We start from the raw sequence: 19,409 nt of genomic DNA, 5'->3' as shown, positions 1-19,409 counted from the left end.
GCTGATTTAGAAGCTGCAGTAAATTACCCATCTGGATGCACAGTTCCAAAGAACAGCAAGGAGAGATAAGAAAGCCTTCCTCAATGATCCATGCAAAGAAATAGAGGAAGAAATAGAATGAAAAAGACCAGAGATCACTTAAGAAGATTAGACATACCAAGGGAACTTTTCATGCAAAGATGGGCACAATAAAGGACAAAAACAGTATGGACCTAACAGAAGCAGAAGATATTAAGGAGAGGTGGCAAGAATACACAGAAGAACTATCCGAAAAAGATCTTGATGACCCAGATAACCACATTGGTCTGATCAGTTACCTAGAGCCAGACATCCTGGTATGCAAAGTCAAGTGGGCCTTAGGAAGCGTCACTACGAGCAAAGGTAGTAGAGGTGATGGAATTCCAGCTGAGCTATTTCAGATCTTAAAAGATGATGCTGTGAAAGTGCTACACTCTGTTTGCTGGCATATTGGAAAACTCAGCAGTGGCCATAGGACTGGAAAAGTTCAGTTTTTATTCCAACCCTAAAGAAAGGCAATGGCAAAGAATGTTCAAACTACCGCATAATTGTGCTCATCTCACACAGTAGTAAAGTACTGCTCAAAATTCTCCAAGTCAGGCTTCAACAGTATGTGAACCAAGAGCTTTTGAATGTTCAAGCTGGATTTAGAAAAGGCATAGGAACCGGAGATCAGATTGCCAACATTCGTTGGTATAGAAAAAGCAAGAGAAATCTAGACAAACATCTGCTTCTGCTTTATTATCTACGCTAAGGTCTTTGACTGTGTGGATCGCAACAAACTGTGGAAAATTCTTAAAGAGATAGGGATACAGACCACTTTACCTGCCTCCTGAGAAATCTGTATGCAAGTCAAGAAGCAACAGTTAGAACCGGACATGGAACAATGGACTGATTCCAAATTGATGAAGGACTACATCAAGGCTGTATACTGTCACCCTGCTTGTTGAACTTATATGCAGAGTACATCATGAGAAATGCTGGGCTGGATGAAGCACAAGCTGGAATCTAGATTGCCGGGAGAAATATCAGTAACCTCAGATATGCAGATGACACACCACCCTTATGCCAGAAAGTAAAGAAGAACTGAAGAGACTGTTGATGAAAGTGAAAGAGGAGAGTGAAAAAGCTGACTTAAAACTCAACATTCAGAAGATGGAGATCATGGCATGTGGTCCCATGACTTCATGGCGAATAGATGGAGAAATAATGGAAACAGTGAGAGACTATATTTTCTTGACTCCAAAAACCTGTAGATAGTGACTGCAGCCATGTAATTAAAAAGGACTCTTGCTCCTTGGGAAAAAAGCTATGACAAACCTAGACAGCATATTAAAAAGCAGAGACATTACTTTGCCAACAAAGGTCCATCTAGTCAAAGCTGTGATTTTTCCAGTGGTGGTCATGTATGGATGTGAGAGTTGGACTATAAAGAAAGCTGAGCACCAAAGAATTGATGCTTTTGAACTGTGGTGTTGGAGAAGACTCCTGAGAGTCCCTTGAACTCAAGGAGATCCATCCAGTCCATCCTTAAGGAAATCAGTCCTGAATATTCATTGGAAGGACTGATGCTGAAGCTGAAACTCCAATACTTTGGCCACCTGATGTGAAGAGGTGGCTCATCTGAAAAGACCCTGATGCTGGGAAAGGGTGAAGGTGGGAGGAGAAGGAGATGACAGAGGATGAGATGGTTGGATGGCATCACTGAATGGACATGAGTTTGAGTGAACTCCGGGAGTTGGTGATGGACAGGGAGGCCTGACGTGCTGCAGTTCATGGGGTCGCAGAGTCAGACACGACTGAGCGACTGAACTGAACTGACTGAATTCATTTATTTTGGCTGCTTTGGGTCTTCACTGCTGTGTGAGGGCTTTCTCTAGTTGCACTGAGTGGGGACTGCTCTTCATTGCGGTGCATGGTTTTGTTGAAGAGCTCCGGCTCCAGGGCACACGGGCTTCAGTAGTTGTGGTGTATGGGCTTAGTTGCCCTGAAGCATGTGTTGTCTTCCCAAACCAGGTATTGAACCCCTTTCCCCTGCACTAGCAGGTGGATTCTTATCCACTCCACCACCAAGGAAGTTGCAGAAAGCAACTTGAAAATGGATGAGAGCATCCTAGGATGCTCTCTTCAAGCAGTGCTAATCTGCTTTTAAGTAAATTTTCTTTTAATTCACCATTTTTGTAACTTCTGCTATATCACTCAGAAATTACTCATTCAGACTACTGTTTTTTAAAATAATTTATTTCTCCCAGGTTTTAAAACTAAAATTAACAGCTAAAATGAAAATAATTTTGTATACTTCTACATTTATTTTCTGAATTATTTTTTAACTTAAGTGTAACTTAAATTTCTGAGTCAAAGGCAGTGTGCATTTTAGACTTTTGATGCATTTTATGACATCACAATACACTTGGTTGGCCTAGAGTGCTTATGAGAGTTTATGAATAAGTAAAGGAATATTTGAATAGATAAAATGCTTATTACATTGCTACAAGTATATAAGAATTCTTTTCTATTAGGAAGCATGAGTGGTACCAATTTAAGTTTAGTTAAAAGCAAAATTCATAAAATATACCTCTAGAAGCAATTGACCCGTTTTTAGGGTAAATATCACCTAGTATTAGGAATATTTATGCCTTTGAGAATGCTTTCATAATATTATTGGTTGCTGTTGTGAAGACTAGAAGGGAGTAGTTCAGGTGTGAAATTTGTTTTTTCAGGATGCTCATCTAGAAATGCCTGTTTTAGCCCATTTTTGTGGCATCAGATTCGTATTTTAATGTGATCATTACAGAAGTCCTTAAGAATATCTCTTCCTGTTATATTTAGGATTTCTGAGGTGCAATGTTATCTATTCCTTTCCACAGTAGAAAGTACAAGGAAGCCTTCCTTTCTCTGTTCTCATTCTGTTACATTCTAATCCTCTATTTTTAAACTCTTGTGTCATAGTCTTTTTAGCTCAGTTCAGACATGTATATTTTTATTTTTATTTAAAGTTGGTCGTCTTTGTCTTGGTTTTTGCTAAATACAGTAATGGAAACATTAAAATTTTAGCAGAAGTCTTATGTGTATGGGACTTTATATTTTTTAAAAAGCTTCAGAATAGAAAAAAGAACAGATGAATTATTTTGAATACAGTTAGTTAGCAACTGGGTGGTCTTTGGGAAGGCATTCAATTTCCTTGAGTATGCTTAGCATAGAGTAGATGATAAATAAGTGGAATCTGTTTTTATTTTGTATCCTGTTTTGCCTCCAAATGAGCTATGAATTGTTGTATCCCTGTTTTACAGTTGGGGAAATCAAGGCATAATACATTTTAGTGATTTGCATAGCATCACTTAGCTAATAAGCATAAACTGAGATCTATATGTTTCTGTCTCCAGACTAAGCATTTTTTTCATTCAGTACTACTTTTTCTTCCCTCTTAATGCATGGACATAATAATTTTTTTATCTTTTATCATGACAGTGATATTGTTTACTAGATCTTGTGGAAATCTGATTCCCCAAATATGTGGCACAGAGTAGGCACTCAGTTATCATATAAATGAATGAAAACCTGTATGGAAAGATTGTTGGGTTCAGTCTTCTCTTGTAGGGAGAGAATTATATATTAACACAATGCTGATTGTGTGCTTCTTCATCTGTTGAATATGGTAATTAGAGTTCCTACTCCTTAACGTTCTTATTAGGGTTAGATGATATCATAGATACCAAGCATTTAGATAAATGCCTGGCACTTTAGGCACTTTAAGCATTCAATAAATGTTAGCTCTTACTAGTCTGTGAATGATTTTAGAGTGAAAAAGCTTTAATATGTATGGGATTGTAGTTCACCTAGTTATTCTGTTTCATGTAATTAGTCTTAATAGACTTCTTCTGGTTCACATTGCATTTTTTTTTAATGCATTTAATATATCTTTTAGGACTAAAGGAGTTGTCCCCACCTCCTCTAAATCTCAAACGATTATACAAAGAGACACTAGAAATTGAACCCATCTTGATAATCATTTCCCCGGGTGCTGATCCTTCTCAGGAACTCCAAGAGCTTGCAAATGCTGAGAGAAGTGGAGAGTGTTATCACCAGGTCAGTGCACATTACTCTGCTGTTTCTGTTTCAGCTATTGATCTTCCTGCTCTGTGTGTGTGTGTGTGTGTGTGTGTGTATGTGTGTGTGTATGTATGTGTCTTTGTGTGCGCTTTCAGTCGATCAGTTGTGTCCTCCTCTTTGTGGCTACAAACCCAACGGACTTTAGCCTGCCTGGCTCCTCTGTTCATGGAATTTTCCAGGCAAGAATACTGGAATACTTGACTGTATTAGTAAAACAGTTTTTTGTTTTTATGGTAGGGCAACTAATGTCCCTGAAAATTGTCCACATTCTGATCCCCAGAACCCGTGAATTTGTTATTTTACATGGAAGAAAGAACTTTGCAAATATAATTAAGCATTTTGAGATGGAGAGGTTATCTGAGATTATTCAGTTGAGCCTAGTATAATCATAAAGGTGCTTTTAAGAAGGAGGTAGAAGAGGCAGAATGTAGGTGGAAGAGGCAGATGTGATGAGGCATAGGTCAAAGAGGTGAGGAGACGCTGTGCTGCTGACTTTGAAGATGGTAGAAGGGACCACAAGCAGAGAAACGCAGAAGGTAGAAAAGATAACAGGAGTCTCTCCTACAGCCCCTAGAAAGAACAGCCCTGTAGTATCACCTTAGAGCAATAGATTACTGGGATTCTGAACTGCAGAAGTCTAATAAGATAATAAACTTGTCTAATATAATGTGATTTTTTTCCTGAGCTAAATTTCTGAGTTTTAGTTTATTCAGATTAGCACCGTTTTTTTCAGTTCAGTTTGCATACACATTTTAAAGTGTATTAATTTATCCCCAATTTTTGACATCAAAATTTAAATCTTTTTCATTGGGAAAATAATAATGATTAAGAAAGCAAACTACTTTAAAATAAACCAAAAATTGAAAAGAGAATATTATGAGGAATGTAAGTGGAAGATAGCAAAATAGCAGCGAGTTTGGCTTAGTTGCATTTAGGTGTTGCACTAACTCTAGGGAGTTTCCTTCAATCCTGGTTATAGTGTTAATACATCAGGACAGTATTCAGTTGTCAGTGAGATGTCTTGGGGAAAGGGAGCTCTGTTCTATGGGCTGTATCTCTTAGCTCTGATGTTGGCAAAAAGATAAAACCACTTATACTCATTGTAAGTTTAACTATGTAAATTTCTAGAGTTTTGTGTTACACAATTTTTTAATACTGTAAAACCTTTAAATACAGATACAGATATTCATAAATCTGTTACTTTAAAAGTTTTGTTGTTATGCTGAATATATGTGCTAATAATAATAATAATATATTCTTAATGTAAAAAATAATTTTTATTTCAAGAAAGTCTGATGTGTCTTACTTTTTTAATGTGGGGGTTAACCATCTTCCTGACACTTTCCTATTGTGCTTTTTAAATGTTTTTTCTTATAGTAAATGTTTTCTTCTAAGATTTCATGAACCTTTAAGCTGTTCTCACACAGTTTATACCTTATAGAAAATTTTGAGTTCCTAGTTTTAGCTACCATTTCAGTTCAGCAAACATTTTTTCCCCCCCTCTGATTTTCTTGTACATGCCTTCCATTTGGGGATTTTTGTATTTTAATAATGGCAAACTAATATGTGTCTCTAAATATTTCAACCAGTGTTTCTTTTATCCCTTATATTTGCTTAGTTCTGGGTTAGATCTTGAAAATTAAAAAGAAATATATATTAGTATTTATTACCTGGTTTGTTACCTGCTTAAGACACACGGTTCCCACTCTCTAAGACTTTATAGTCTAATTGAGAAACAAAATCAATGCTTATGAAAGTCATCTAAGAAACAATGAAAGGCTGTCTTGTATTCTTTATGAAAAGAGAAATCACTGTGGTTTGAAGTAGTCTGTAACAATTCTCTTCAAAGTGTTTTGACCACGTACTCAATAAAATATTTGAGCTAGGACTCTCAATACACGTATATCTGTCATATATACAAAGACAGACACAGCTGTACTGATACATAAATATTACATAAATTATCCATAAAAAACCATATCGAGGAGTTTAAGCATGTAACCATTTAGATTCTTGACTAAAACTTTTTATAGAATCTTAGACTTAGTGCTAGTCACTCAGGCGTGTCCACCTCTGTGACCCCATGGACTGGAGCAGCCAGGTCCCTTTGTCCATGGATTCTCCAGGCAAGGATGCTGGCGTGGGTTGCCCTTTCCTCCTCCAGAGGCCTTCCCGACCCGGGGATGAACCCGGGCCTCATGCAGGTTCTTTACTACCTGAGCCGCCAGGTGGTCACCTGTCCATTCAGATACAGATGCCTTACACACTGAAGCCATTTTTTGGGGTCTTTGGCTTCTGCTTGGAAGTTTCTGCTTTATAACGTGACCTGTCATACTGCGTCAGTGTCCTATGTGCAGATAGACGATAGGGACCAGAAGTTCTGGAGTGGAAGTCCAGTGAGATCAGGTCTGCCTTTCCCCTCCCTCTCCCCTCTCCTCTTTTCCTCCCTTTCCCTTCTCATCTTCTCTCTCTCCTGCCTCTTTTTGCCTCTTCTCTCTAAAAATGAATAGAAAAACAGAGGGTTAAATGTAGAGTCTTGAGGCCCAACAACATATTAGGATTTTCTAGATGATGAAGGGCTTGGGAAATGACACAGTTCAATAGACCAAGTAGCTTGAGAGCCAAATAAATGCAACTTTGGAGAAAGTTTTTTAAAAAGAGAAAATGAATTCAAAGAAGTGCTATTGTTAATGTTTAATCCCTCAAGGAGTTCAACAACAGTCATAAAAAATTACTTTTTTTTTAAGGCCCATGTTTCAGAGTAAGAATTACAGGAAATGGTGAGATGAGGAATGAACACACTGTTGAATAATTCTTTATTCTGTAACTTGAAAACTTGTAATGATAATATCTCTCCTAAACAGAAGAATGTTATAAATCTGCCATTGATATAAGGACAAAAGCAAGACAATTGTAAACAGCAACAGAGTCTGATATTTCTTAGTAAAAATTTGGAAGCTTTATTACAGTACTTGAGTTAGTTCAGTATGTATGGCAGGATAGTTTGAAACGCTTATGTTACAACATGTTATCAGAATTTTTTTTTTTTTTAGTTTTTAATTTGTTTTTGTTTTTCAGATTGCCATGGGTCAAGGTCAAGCTGATTTAGCGGTTCAAGTGCTAAAAGAATGTGCCCGCAATGGAGACTGGCTGTGTTTGAAGAACTTACATCTTGTGGTATCTTGGCTGCCAGTTCTGGAAAAGGTAGACTTAGATCAGTGTGGCACAGACTAAATTCACAAACTAATTTCTCACATACTAAATTCAGTAGTCTCCAAGGACCAACAGTATTAAGATATGTTGTGCATTATTTATGATGTTTTTAAAGAATTAGTATTTGATGGGGAATCATTTAAAATCTATATTTTCTTTAATATATGTACATTTGTACAAACCAAAATGGATTTTTTAGTAAAAAATCTATAAAAGTCTCCTTTTTAAAAGGCATTTAGGGAGAGTCAAAAAATTAATCAGGACTGAATGGAGGCTTAGAGAAATCTTTCAGATGAAAATTAGGGAAATGCTTTAAAGAATTGTAGAAGACTGTTTTGAACATTAAATTCTCTTTATGCTTTTGTTTTGTTGTGTCTGTATAGGGAGAAAAGATATAGAGGAGTCAGAGGGAACTGCAGAACTTCCTTGCTGCTGAGGAAGCTGGGGTGTAAACTAAAGCAGTTTGCATTTTATTTAACTAAATTTTATTTAAAATTATTTTTGATATTAATTTTTAATATTTATTTAACTAAATAAAATTTTATTTAACTAAGCAGTTCATTTTATTTAACTAAAATGGCCCCAGCATGAGAATAACCTTAAGACAGAACTAATTGATAGATTGCTTTTAAATGAAAACCTGGAATTAAGTCTAGGACTTTTTAAAGAAAGATAAATCTGGTCTTGGGTAGTTAGAGATGACTCCTAAGACAAGATGTTTCTTGATGGCCATATAGGATTTAGCTGAATGTAGGGGGAGAAAGTTTGTGGTTGATTCTAGCAGCACAAGTAGAAACATAATAGCAGGAGTGTGGCTTCCTAGTACAAGAATGGAGACGTCCTTAACTGTACTGGAAGGCCAGGCAGGGTGCTGTGGGGCAATGGAGTTACACAGCTCGGAAGGGGCGAGGTTGTGGAATACCCTGGAAATCCTGCACAAGTGTTTAGAATTTTTGTCCTAAACATAGAATCAAAGGAGCTTCTTAGCAGGGGAGTTAATAATTAATTAATTGATCAATTAATCTGGCAGGAGAAATAGAGCCAAGCGGAACAGAGTGGGAGGCTGTAGCCTAGTTGTATAATGTGTGTTTTTTTAAATTTTATTTATTTTTTTTCCAGTTATGCATGTGCTTTTATTTTTATTTTTTTAATTTTAATATCTTTAATTCTTACATGCGTTCAAAAACATGAACCCCCTCCCACCTCCCCCTCCATAACATCTCTCTGGGTCATCCCCATGCACCAGCCCCAAGCATGCTGCAACCTGCGTCAGACATAGACTGGCGATTCAATTCTTACATGATAGTATACATGTTAGAATGTCATTCTCCCAAATCATCCCACCCTCTCCCTCTCCCTCTGAGTCCAAAGGTCCGTTATACACATCTGTGTCTCTTTCCCTGTCTTGCATACAGGGTCATCATTGCCATCTTCCTAAATTCCATATATATGTGTTAGTATACTGTATTGGTGTTTTTCTTTCTGGCTTCCTTCACTCTGTATAATCGGCTCCAGTTTCATCCATCTCATCAGAACTGATTCAAATGAATTCTTTTTTACGGCTGAGTAATACTCCATTGTGTATATGTACCACAGCTTTCTTATCCATTCATCTGCTGATGGACATCTAGGTTGTTTCCATGTCCTGGCTATTATAAACAGTGCTGCAATGAACATTGGGGTACATGTGTCTCTTTCAATTCTGGTTTCCTCGGTGTGTATGCCCAGAAGTGGGATTGCTGGGTCATAAGGTAGTTCTATTTGCAGTTTTTTAAGGAATCTCCACACTGTTCTCCATAGTGGCTGTACTAGTTTGCATTCCCACCAACAGTGTAGGAGGGTTCCCTTTTCTCCACACCCTCTCCAGCATTTATTGCTTGCAGATTTTTGGATCGCAGCCATTCTCACTGGTGTGAAGTGGTACCTCATTGTGGTTTTGATTTTCATTTCTCTAATAATGAGTGATGTTGAGCATCTTTTCATGTGTTTGTTAGCCATCCGTATGTCTTCTTTGGAGAAATGTCTATTTAGTTCTTTGGCCCATTTTTTGATTGGGTCGTTTATTTTTCTGGAATTGAGCTGCATAAGTTGCTTGTATATTTTTGAGATTAGTTGTTTGTCAGTTGCTTCATTTGCTATTATTTTCTCCCATTCAGAAGGCTGTCTTTTCACCTTGCTTATATTTTCCTTTGTTGTGCAGAAGCTTTTAATTTTAATTAGATCCCATTTGTTTATTTTTGCTTTTATTTCCAGAATTCTGGGAGGTGGATCATAGAGGATCCTGCTGTGATTTATGTCTGAGAGTGTTTTGCCTATGTTCTCCTCTAGGAGTTTTATAGTTTCTGATCTTACATTTAGATCTTTAATCCATTTTGAGTTTATTTTTGTGTGCGGTGTTAGAAAGTGATCTAGTTTCATTCTTTTACAAGTGGTTGACCAGTTTTACCAGCACCACTTGTTAAAGAGATTGTCTTTACTCCATTGTATATTCTTGCCTCCTTTGTCAAAGATAAGGTGTCCATATGTGTGTGGATTTATCTCTGGGCTTTCTATTTTGTTCCATTGATCTATATGTCTGTCTTTGTGCCAGTACCATACTGTCTTGATGACTGTGGCTTTGTAGTAGAGCCTGAAGTCAGGTAAGTTGATTCCTCCAGTTCTATTCTTCTTTCTCAAGATTGCTTTGGCTATTCGAGGTTTTTTGTATTTCCATACAAATCTTGAAATTATTTGTTCTGGTTCTGTGAAAAATGTGGCTGGTAGCTTGATAGGGATTGCATTGAATTTGTAAATTGCTTTGGGTAGTATACTCATTTTCACTATATTGATTCTTCCGATCCATGAACATGGTATATTTCTCCATCTATTAGTGTCCTCTTTGATTTCTTTCATCAGTGTTTTATAGTTTTCTATATATAGGTCTTTAGTTTTTTAGGTAGATATATTCCTAAGTATTTTATTCTTTTCGTTGCAATGGTGAATGGAATTGTTTCCTTAATTTCTTTTTCTAGTTTCTCATTATTCGTGTATAGGAATGCAAGGGATTTCTGTGTGTTGATTTTATATCCTGCAACTTTACTATATTCATTGATTAGCTCTAGTAATTTTCTGGTGGAGTCTTTAGGGTTTTCCATGTAGAGGATCATGTCATCTGCAAACAGTGAGAGTTTTACTTCTTCTTTTCCAATTTGGATTCCTTTGATTTCTTTTTCTGCTCTGATTGCTGTGGCCAAAACTTCCAGAACTATGTTGAATAGTAGCGGTGAAAGTGGACACCCTTGTCTTGTTCCTGACTTTAGGGGAAATGCTTTCAATTTTTCACCATTGAGGATAATGTTTGCTGCGGGTTTGTCATAGATAGCTTTTATTATGTTGAGGTATGTTCCTTCTATTCCTGCTTTCTGGAGAGTTTTTATCATAAATGGATGTTGAATTTTGTCAAAGGCCTTCTCTGCATCTATTGAGATAATCATATGGTTTTTATTTTTCAATTTGTTAATGTGGTGAATTACATTGATTGATTTGCGGATATTGAAGAATCCTTGCATCCCTGGGATAAAGCCCACTTGGTCATGGTGTATGATCTTTTTAATGTGTTGTTGGATTCTGATTGCTAGAATTTTGTTGAGGATTTTTGCATCTATGTTCATCAGTGATACTGGCCTGTAGTTTTCTTTCCTTGTGACATCTTTGTCAGGTTTTGGTATTAGGGTGATGGTGGCCTCATAGAATGAGTTTGGAAGTTTACCTTCCTCTGCAATTTTCTGGAAGAGTTTGAGGAGGATAGGTGTTAGCTCTTCTCGAAGTTTTTGGTAGAATTCAGCTGTGAAGCCGTCCGGACCTGGGCTTTTGTTTGCTGGAAGATTTCTGATTACCGTTTCAATTTCCGTGCTTGTGATGGGTCTGTTAAGATTTTCTATTTCTTCCTGGTTCAGTTTTGGAAAATTGTACTTTTCTAAGAATTTGTCGATTTCTTCCACGTTGTCCATTTTATTGGCATACAACTGCTGATAGTAGTCTCTTATGATCCTTTATATTTCTGTGTTGTCTGTTGTGATCTCTCCATTTTCATTTCTAATTTTATTGATTTGATTTTTCTCTCTTTGCTTCTTGATGAGTCTGGCTAATGGTTTGTCAATTTTATTTATCCTTTCAAAGAACCAGCTTTTGGCTTTGTTGATTTTTGCTATGGTCTCTTTTGTTTCTTTTGCATTTATTTCTGCCCTAATTTTTAAGATTTCTTTCCTTCTACTAACTCTGAGGTTCTCCAACTCTTCCTTTTCTAGTTGCTTTAGTTGTAGAGTTAGGTTATTTATTTGACTTTTTTCTTGTTTCTTGAGGTATGCCTGTATTGCTATGAACTTTCCTCCTAGCACTGCTTTTATAGTGTCCCACAGGTTTTGGGTTGTTGTGTTTTCATTTTCATTAGTTTCTATGCATATTTTGATCTTTTTTGATTTCTTCTGTGATTTGTTGGTTATTCAGAAGTGTGTTGTTCATCCTCCATATGTTGGAATTTTTAATAGTTTTTCTCCTGTAATTGAGATCTAATCTTAATGCATTATGGTCAGAAAAGATGCTTGGAATGATTTCGATTTTTTTGAATTTATCAGGTTTAGATTTATGGCCCAGGATGTGATCTATCCTGGAGAAGGTTCCATGAGCACTTAGTTGTATAATGTTGAAAATTTGTATAATCTGTTGAAAATAAATGGGCAGCTATAATAATAGGTAGTTAAAAGCTACCTAAACTATGTAAAATATGTATTTAGATAAAATAGGTAGTTAAATAGGTAGATTAAATAAATCTTTGATGAATGAGTTAATGATTGAGTGAATGAAGTGATAGACCATGATGACTCATTATTTATAGTCAAAAGAAGGTATATATAAATATTCAAGTAATTCCTACAGGTTTATGTAACACTAATGTATAAAATATAGAATTCATGTGTGGTGAATGATACATGTTTTAAAACATATAAGGAAGACTAGTGAATACTTGAATCCTGCTTTTTGTTCTAAATAATAGATTGATAGCTATTAATCTATGTAAAATACAATTGTAATTTTGGAAACAAATCTTAATTGGAACTTTTTCTGTTCTGCAGACAAGTAAAAAAACTGGAGTATAGTTGATTTACAATGTGGTGCTAATTTCTTTTAAAAACTTTATTTATTTTTAATTGAAGGATAATTGCTTTACAGTATTGCATTAGTTTTTGTCCACATGTGCTAATTTCTGCTGCTGTACAGCAGAGTGAGTCAGTTGTACATGCATACATTCCATTATGGTTTATCCCGGGAGATTAGGTACAGTTCCCTGTGCTATACGGTAGGCCCTTGTTGTTTATCCATTCTAAATACTGTAGTTTGCATCCACTGGCCCCAAAGACCCCATCCATCTCTCTCTCTCCCTCCCACTTGGCAACCACAGGTCTGATTCTTTATGTCTATGAGTCTGTTTCTGGTTTTGTTTTGTTTTTTTTTCATTTATTTTTAACTGGAGAATAATTATTTTACAGTATTGTGTTGGTTCTGCCGTAGAACAACATGAATCAGGCACAGGTCCACATAAGTCCCCTCCCCTGGAACCTCTCCCCACTCCCGCGACCCACCCCACCTCTCTTGGTTGTTGCAGAGCACTGGATTGAGCTGTCTGTGTGTGCAGCAGCTTCCCACTAGCTATCTGTTTTACACGTGGTAGTGTGTCGATGGCAGTGGTACTCTGTCAGTTTGTCCCACCTCCTTCCCCTGCTAGGTCCAAAGTCTCTTCTCTATGTCTGTATCTCTATTCCTGCCCTGCAAATAGGCTCATCAGTACCATTTTTTTCTAGATTTTGTATATATGTGTTAATATACAAAATTTGTTTTTCTACTTCACTCTGTATAATAGGCTCTAGATTCAGCCAACTAACTGGAACCGACTCAGTTTGTTCCTTTTTTATGGCTGAGTAATATTCCATTGTGTTGGAGAAGGAAATGGCAACCCACTCCAGTGTTCTTGCCTGGAGAATCCCAGGGACGGGGGAGCCTGGTGGGCTCCCGTCTATGGGGTCACATAGAGTCGGACACGACTGAAGTGACTTAGCAGCAGTAGCAGCATGTGTACCACAAATTCTTTATCCATTCATCTGCCAGTGGATATCTAGGTTGCTTCCATGTCCTAGCTAGTGTAAATAGTGCTTCAGTGAACATTGGTGTTCAGTTCAGTTCAGTTTAGTCGCTCAGTCGTGTCCGACTCTTTGTGACCCCATGAATTGCAGCACGCCAGGCATCCCTGTCCATCACCAACTGTTGGAGTTCATTCAGACTGACGTCCATCAAGTCAGTGATGCCATCCAGCCATCTTATCCTCTGTTGTCCCCTTCTCCTCCTGCCCCCAATCCCTCCCAGCATCAAAGTCTTTTCCAATGAGTCAACTCTTCTCATGAGGTGGCCAAAGTATTGGAGTTTCAGCTTTAGCATCATTCCTTCCAAAGAAATTCCAGGGCTGGTGTAGATGTGTCTTTCTCAATTATGGTTTACTCAGGGGTATGTGCAGTAGTGGAATTGCTGGGTCATATGGTAGTTTTCACTATGGAGAAAAATATGGAGATTCCTTAAAATTCATAGTGACTGTATCAATTTCCGTTCCCACCAACAGCGCAAAAGCATTGCCCTTTTTTCCACACCCTCTCCAGTATTTATTTTTGTAGATTTTTTTGGTGATGTCCATTCTAAGTGATGTGATTTCTCTAGTAATGAGCAATATTGAGCATCTTTTCATGTGCTTGGTGGCCATCTGTGTGTCTTCTTTGGAGAAATGTTTGTTTAGTTCTTCCACTGTTTCATTGGGTTGGTTGTTTTCCTTGCATTGAGCTGCATAAGTTTTTGCAGTGTATATAGGGTAGATTATAAAAGTTAAAAAATTACTTTAAATGTTTTGCTATTCTTTTGGGAAGTTTGGATGAATTGTATGGATATAAATTACAGGTTATTTTTAAATTCACCTATCAGGCAGAAAGAATCTGAGGAAAAAAGACACAGAGACAAATATTTGAATAAGTGACTAAAGCATACAGCACGGGCAGAAGAATTTGAGTGAATTTGAATGGTGAATTTTGAGTATTATAGGCAATATGGTATACTAAAAATTGTATTGAAAAGGAATTGATATCATTATATATCTTTGTGAAAGTGTGAATGGAAGCAGTAAGGACTTGAAGGCCTGAAGATGGCTTGTAGTTTAGGCATAGTGATTACAACTAATATTTATTTTGTATTTACTCTGTGTTGGGCCCTATTTTAAGTATTTTACACTATCCTATGAGAGTAGGTACTATTATTATCCTTGTTTAGAGAGTGTAAATCAAAGAATCCCCCAAAGTCACACAGCAAGTAAGTGGCAGAATTTGGATTTCAATCCAGTTCACCCAGTTCTAGATCCAAGTTCTTACCTATTCCACTGAGCTAGTAACAGACAAGATGAAAATTTAAAGGGAATATAATCAGAACATTAAGAAACATATCAGAATGTCAGAGAAAGATTTAATTAAGATACTTACTTATCAATAGTATATTTATTTATAAAATGGAAATTCGTGTGTGTATTTAAGTTGAATTTTATTCTTGTTTTTGAAAACAAGGAATTGAATACTCTTCAACCTAAAGATACCTTTCGTCTTTGGCTCACTGCGGAAGTCCATCCCAACTTTACTCCAATTTTGTTACAGTCAAGTTTGAAGATAACATACGAGGTATGAAGGTTTAAAATTTGAATCACTAGTTGTGTAAGTGCAGTAACCTTTGCAAGCCTTCTAAAGTCCCGTAGACAACTGTCTACTATAACAAACATTCAAAACCTTCTAATACAACATTTACAAAAATGCATTTACCTTTTTCTTTTAAATATTATTTAATGTTGTGTTTTGTTGTAGTAAAAGACATAAAGTTTACTGTCTTAACCATTTGTAAGTGTATAGTACAGTAGTGTTAACCATATGTACCTTGTCTCTAGAATTTTTTCATCTCACAGAACTGACCCTGTGTTTCCTGAAGAGAACTCCCTGTTTGCTCCTGCTCCACCCTTGCAGCCACCATTCTGTTTTCTGTTTCTATGAGTTTGACTACTTAGATAACTCACATAGGTGGAACCATGCAGTGTTTATCTTATGGTAGCTGGCTTATTTTACTTGGTGTGATGTCCTCAAGATTCATCCACGTTGTAGCATATGACAGGATTTCCTTCTCATTTAAGGCTGAATGATATTGTGTATACTACATTTTCTTTATCCATTCATCCACAAACATTTAGATTTTCTACCTGTTGCCTATTATGAATAATGTCACAATCAACATGGGTGGGCAAATATCTCTTCAAGATCATATTTTCAGTATTTTTGGACATATACTCAGAAGTGGGGTTTCTGGATCATATGGTAATCCTGTTTTTTAATTTTTTGAGGGACATCCATACTGTTTCCTTGTGGTGTACCATTTAACATTCCCACCAATAGCACACGATTTCTCTGCATCCTTACCAGCACTTGTTATTTGCTGTTTTTGTTTTTATTGGGGCCATCCTAATAGTATGAGGTGATAACTCACTATGGTTTTGATTTATATTTCTATGCAGTTTAATACTATTGAACATCTTTGTATGTGCTTGTCAGCTATTTGTATATCTGCCTTGGAGAAATGTCTATTCAATTCTTTGCCCGTCTTTAATTGGATTTTTTTTTTTTTATTGTTGTTGAGTTTTACGAGTTTCTTAGGTTTTCTGCATATTAACCCCTTATCACGTATACAGCTTAAAAATATTTTCTCTCATTCCATAGGGTTTCCTTTTAATTGTGTTGATTGTTTTCTTGGCTGCATAGATATTTTTAAGTTTAATATAGTCCCATTTGTCTGTTTTTGCTTTTGTTACCTGTGCTTTTCATGGCACGTCCCAGAAAAAGTCATTGCCAAATCCGGTGTTATGAAGCCTTTTCTTAGAAATTTTATAGTTTCAGGTCTTAGGTTTAGGTCTTAAATCTATTTTGAGTTAATTTTTGTATTTGATGTAAAGGGTCCAATTTCATTCTTTTGTACTTGGGTATCCATTTTTCATATCATTTGCTTTTTGAAATATATAAGTTGGATTTTCAGTCTTTGTCTCCTTCTGTTTTTTTCTTGCTTCTTTCCTTCCATCCATCCATCCATCCTTCTAACATGTTTTGACAGATCCCCCGAACATGATATAGCCAAAATTATATGTGTTAGTAATGGTATGATGTAACTGATAAAAATCATAAATAAAATAATAAACTGAATTAAATCTTAAAGAAAACTGGTTTGAAATGTTCTACTTGCATCTTCTCTCAATTTGTAGAATATAATCTCTTTTCAGATGAAAAATGTCTTCTTAGTGTTTATAACTACTTGCTATTTTATATCAGTACTTCTGCTTTTCACCTGAGGGCATTAAACCTTATGTAGGGAGGAAAAAGGCTAAGAATCCAGAGACTGCAAAAATGATTTAATACTTGAAAATATGTTAATTGAATGAATGTCAATTATAATATCTAATAAGAAAGAACGGTTCCAGGATCTTCTCCAGCCGCTCTCTCAGTATACTTTTCTACTGAACTATATTGAAGAACTATATTGTTCAAGTCATAAAGGCAAGGGCTATGTTTCTCTTGCCTTTTTTTTTTTTCACTTATATAATACCTGGCATGTAGGAAGAATGCAGTAATATTTCAATAAATGAAGAGTTAATGTATCAGGTCTTCGCAGGTGGCGCTAGTGGTAAAGAACCTGCCTGCCAATGCAGGAGACTCAAGAGTCATGGCTTCAACCCCTGGGTTGGGAAGATTTTCTGGAGGAGGGCATGGTCCATACCAGTATTCTTGCCTGGAGAATCCCATGGACAGAGAAGCCTGGTGGCTACAGTCCATAGGGTCAAACAGAGATGGACATGAGTGAAGCTGCTTAGCATGCCTGCATGCAGTATATCAGAGGTTCCTTGACTATTTTAACTTACTCTACAGCCTCTTCTGGTATCCTTTTTTAGGAAGTAATTTGATCACATTTTTATGAAGATTTTCAGATTCATGTAAATTATTGGTGAATTTTTTTGTATTTCTTAAATCAGTATAAAAGATTTTAATTATTCCCAGAAATAGTGTAGTTCACTGTGTTCAAAATTATTACTGTATATGTGCATATATGTATACACATATATTATTATATTTAAAAATTGCTAAATATCATTTTATTATCTCTAATCTTTTTGATGAGTTGTTTTAAAATTTATTACAAATAATCAATGTCATACTTACTGATTTACTTTTTCTTATTATTTTCTAATCACTGAATTTCCTGCTTTTTTTGTTATAATTTCCTTAGATTTGTATTGGCTTCTGTTATTTCTAATTTCTTATGTGGAATGCTTAATTTATTTATATCAACTTGAAATAATTTCAGTTATTTTAAGCCTGTGAATTTTCAGTTGAGTATATATTTTAATTTATCTTATAATTTGACATACTGGTGTTTTGTTTAGTTGCTCAGTCATGTCCGACTCTTTGTGACCCCATGGACTTAACTTTGCCCTGTGGAGCTCACCAGGCTCCTCTGTCCATGGAATTCTCCAGGCAAGAATACTGGAGTGGGTTGCCATTTACATTTTGTCATTTTCTGATAGTCTTTATTTGTGTATGATTTTCTCTGAAATTGTATATGGTTTATTCATTTTGCATAATCTTTAGTATAGGGCTTTAAAAACCCTAGGTGATTGTTCAGTTCCCTTAGTGCTCAAGAAATTTGGTTTATTCTATGAGAATTTTTAGAAGCTGTTTCATAAACAAAACATTTTCATTTTAAAAGTGTACATTTGAAAATGTACTTAATAAAAGTACTTGGGTATTTTTTCTTTTAATTTAAGAAAAGTTTTTATTTAAGAAAAAATGCAATGAAAATTTACTTTTAAAACAAGCTAATTTTTGAAATGGGTTAAACAAATTAAACAAATTTATTTTGTTCTTTTTCTAAGAATTCATATAATTTTTCTTCTTTCATTTTTATAATTTAACAATATAATATAAATGGATTCTGGACATGTGGACAAGTGTTTTTGAGTAGTATTTGTCTAATGTACAGTTTCAGTTCCTGGGTTTTGGTTTGTGTTATAAGCCTAGCAAGGCCAGGTAATAAGCACTTAGTAAAGTGGACTAATATTCAAGGAAGATTAGTTGATATTATAAAGAGTAATTTGAAATCCTCCTAGAATTTTAAATAGTACTAGAGAGAAAGAACTGACATATTGAACTGTAAAACACCTGCCTTGTAATAATCAGTATCCTATTTGTAATGTAAATGAATGTTTCAGTAAAATAGTTCAGTAGTCATATAAAACTTATTTGGTTATTTTGAATATTGCTGGTTATGTCAGTCAGTTCAGTTGCTCAGTCCTGTCTGACTTTGTGACCCCATGGACTGCAGCATGCAGTCCGTCACCTGTCCATCACCATTCCCTGTCCATCACCAACTCCAGGAGCTTGCTCAAATTCATGTCCCTCAAGTCAGTGATGCCATCCAACCATCTCATCCTCTGTCATCCCTTTCTCGTCCTGCCTTCAACCTTTCCCAGGATTAGGGTCTTTTCCAGTGAGTCAGCACTTCGGATCAGGTGGCCAAACTATTGGAGTTTCAGCTTCAACATCAGTCCCTCCAATGAACACCCAGGACTGATTTCTCTTAGGATGGACTGGTTGGATCTCCTTGCAGTCCAGGGGACTCTCAAGAGTCTTCTTCAGCAGCGCAGTTCAAAAGCATCAGTTCTTTGGTGCTCAGTTTTTTTTTAATGGCCCAACTCTCACATCCATACATGACTACTGGAGAAACTATAGCTGTGGTTTTTTTCAATAAAAACCATAGACAGACCTTTGTTGGCAAAGAAATGTCTCTGCTTTTTAATATGCTGTCTAGCCTTTCTTGCAGGGAACAAGCATCTTTTAATTTTATGGCTCCAGTCACCATCTGTAGTGATTTTGGAGCCCAAGAAAATAAAATCTGTCATGGTTTCCATTGTTGCCCCATCT

General features: G+C 36.1%; 1 protein-coding gene across 4 annotated transcripts in view; it reads left to right on the top strand.

The window, feature by feature from the left end:
- Window positions 1–19,409, top strand: part of DYNC2H1 (dynein cytoplasmic 2 heavy chain 1) — a 493,166-nt gene that overhangs the window by 212,887 nt on the left and 260,870 nt on the right. For all 4 annotated transcript variants that reach the window (XM_069554796.1, XM_069554794.1, XM_069554793.1 and 1 more), the window contains exons 76-78: window positions 3,944–4,104; window positions 7,207–7,332; window positions 14,970–15,080. In XM_069554796.1, the coding sequence (XP_069410897.1) occupies window positions 3,944–4,104; window positions 7,207–7,332; window positions 14,970–15,080 (398 nt within the window). The remainder of the gene's footprint in view (window positions 1–3,943; window positions 4,105–7,206; window positions 7,333–14,969; window positions 15,081–19,409) is intronic.

The sequence above is a fragment of the Ovis canadensis genome, chromosome 15 (genome assembly GCF_042477335.2).
Source record: "Ovis canadensis isolate MfBH-ARS-UI-01 breed Bighorn chromosome 15, ARS-UI_OviCan_v2, whole genome shotgun sequence".
NCBI classification, from domain to species: domain Eukaryota; kingdom Metazoa; phylum Chordata; class Mammalia; order Artiodactyla; family Bovidae; genus Ovis; species Ovis canadensis.
The sequence above is the reverse complement of the archived record's forward strand: the minus strand, read 5'-3'. Positions and strand labels throughout refer to the sequence as shown.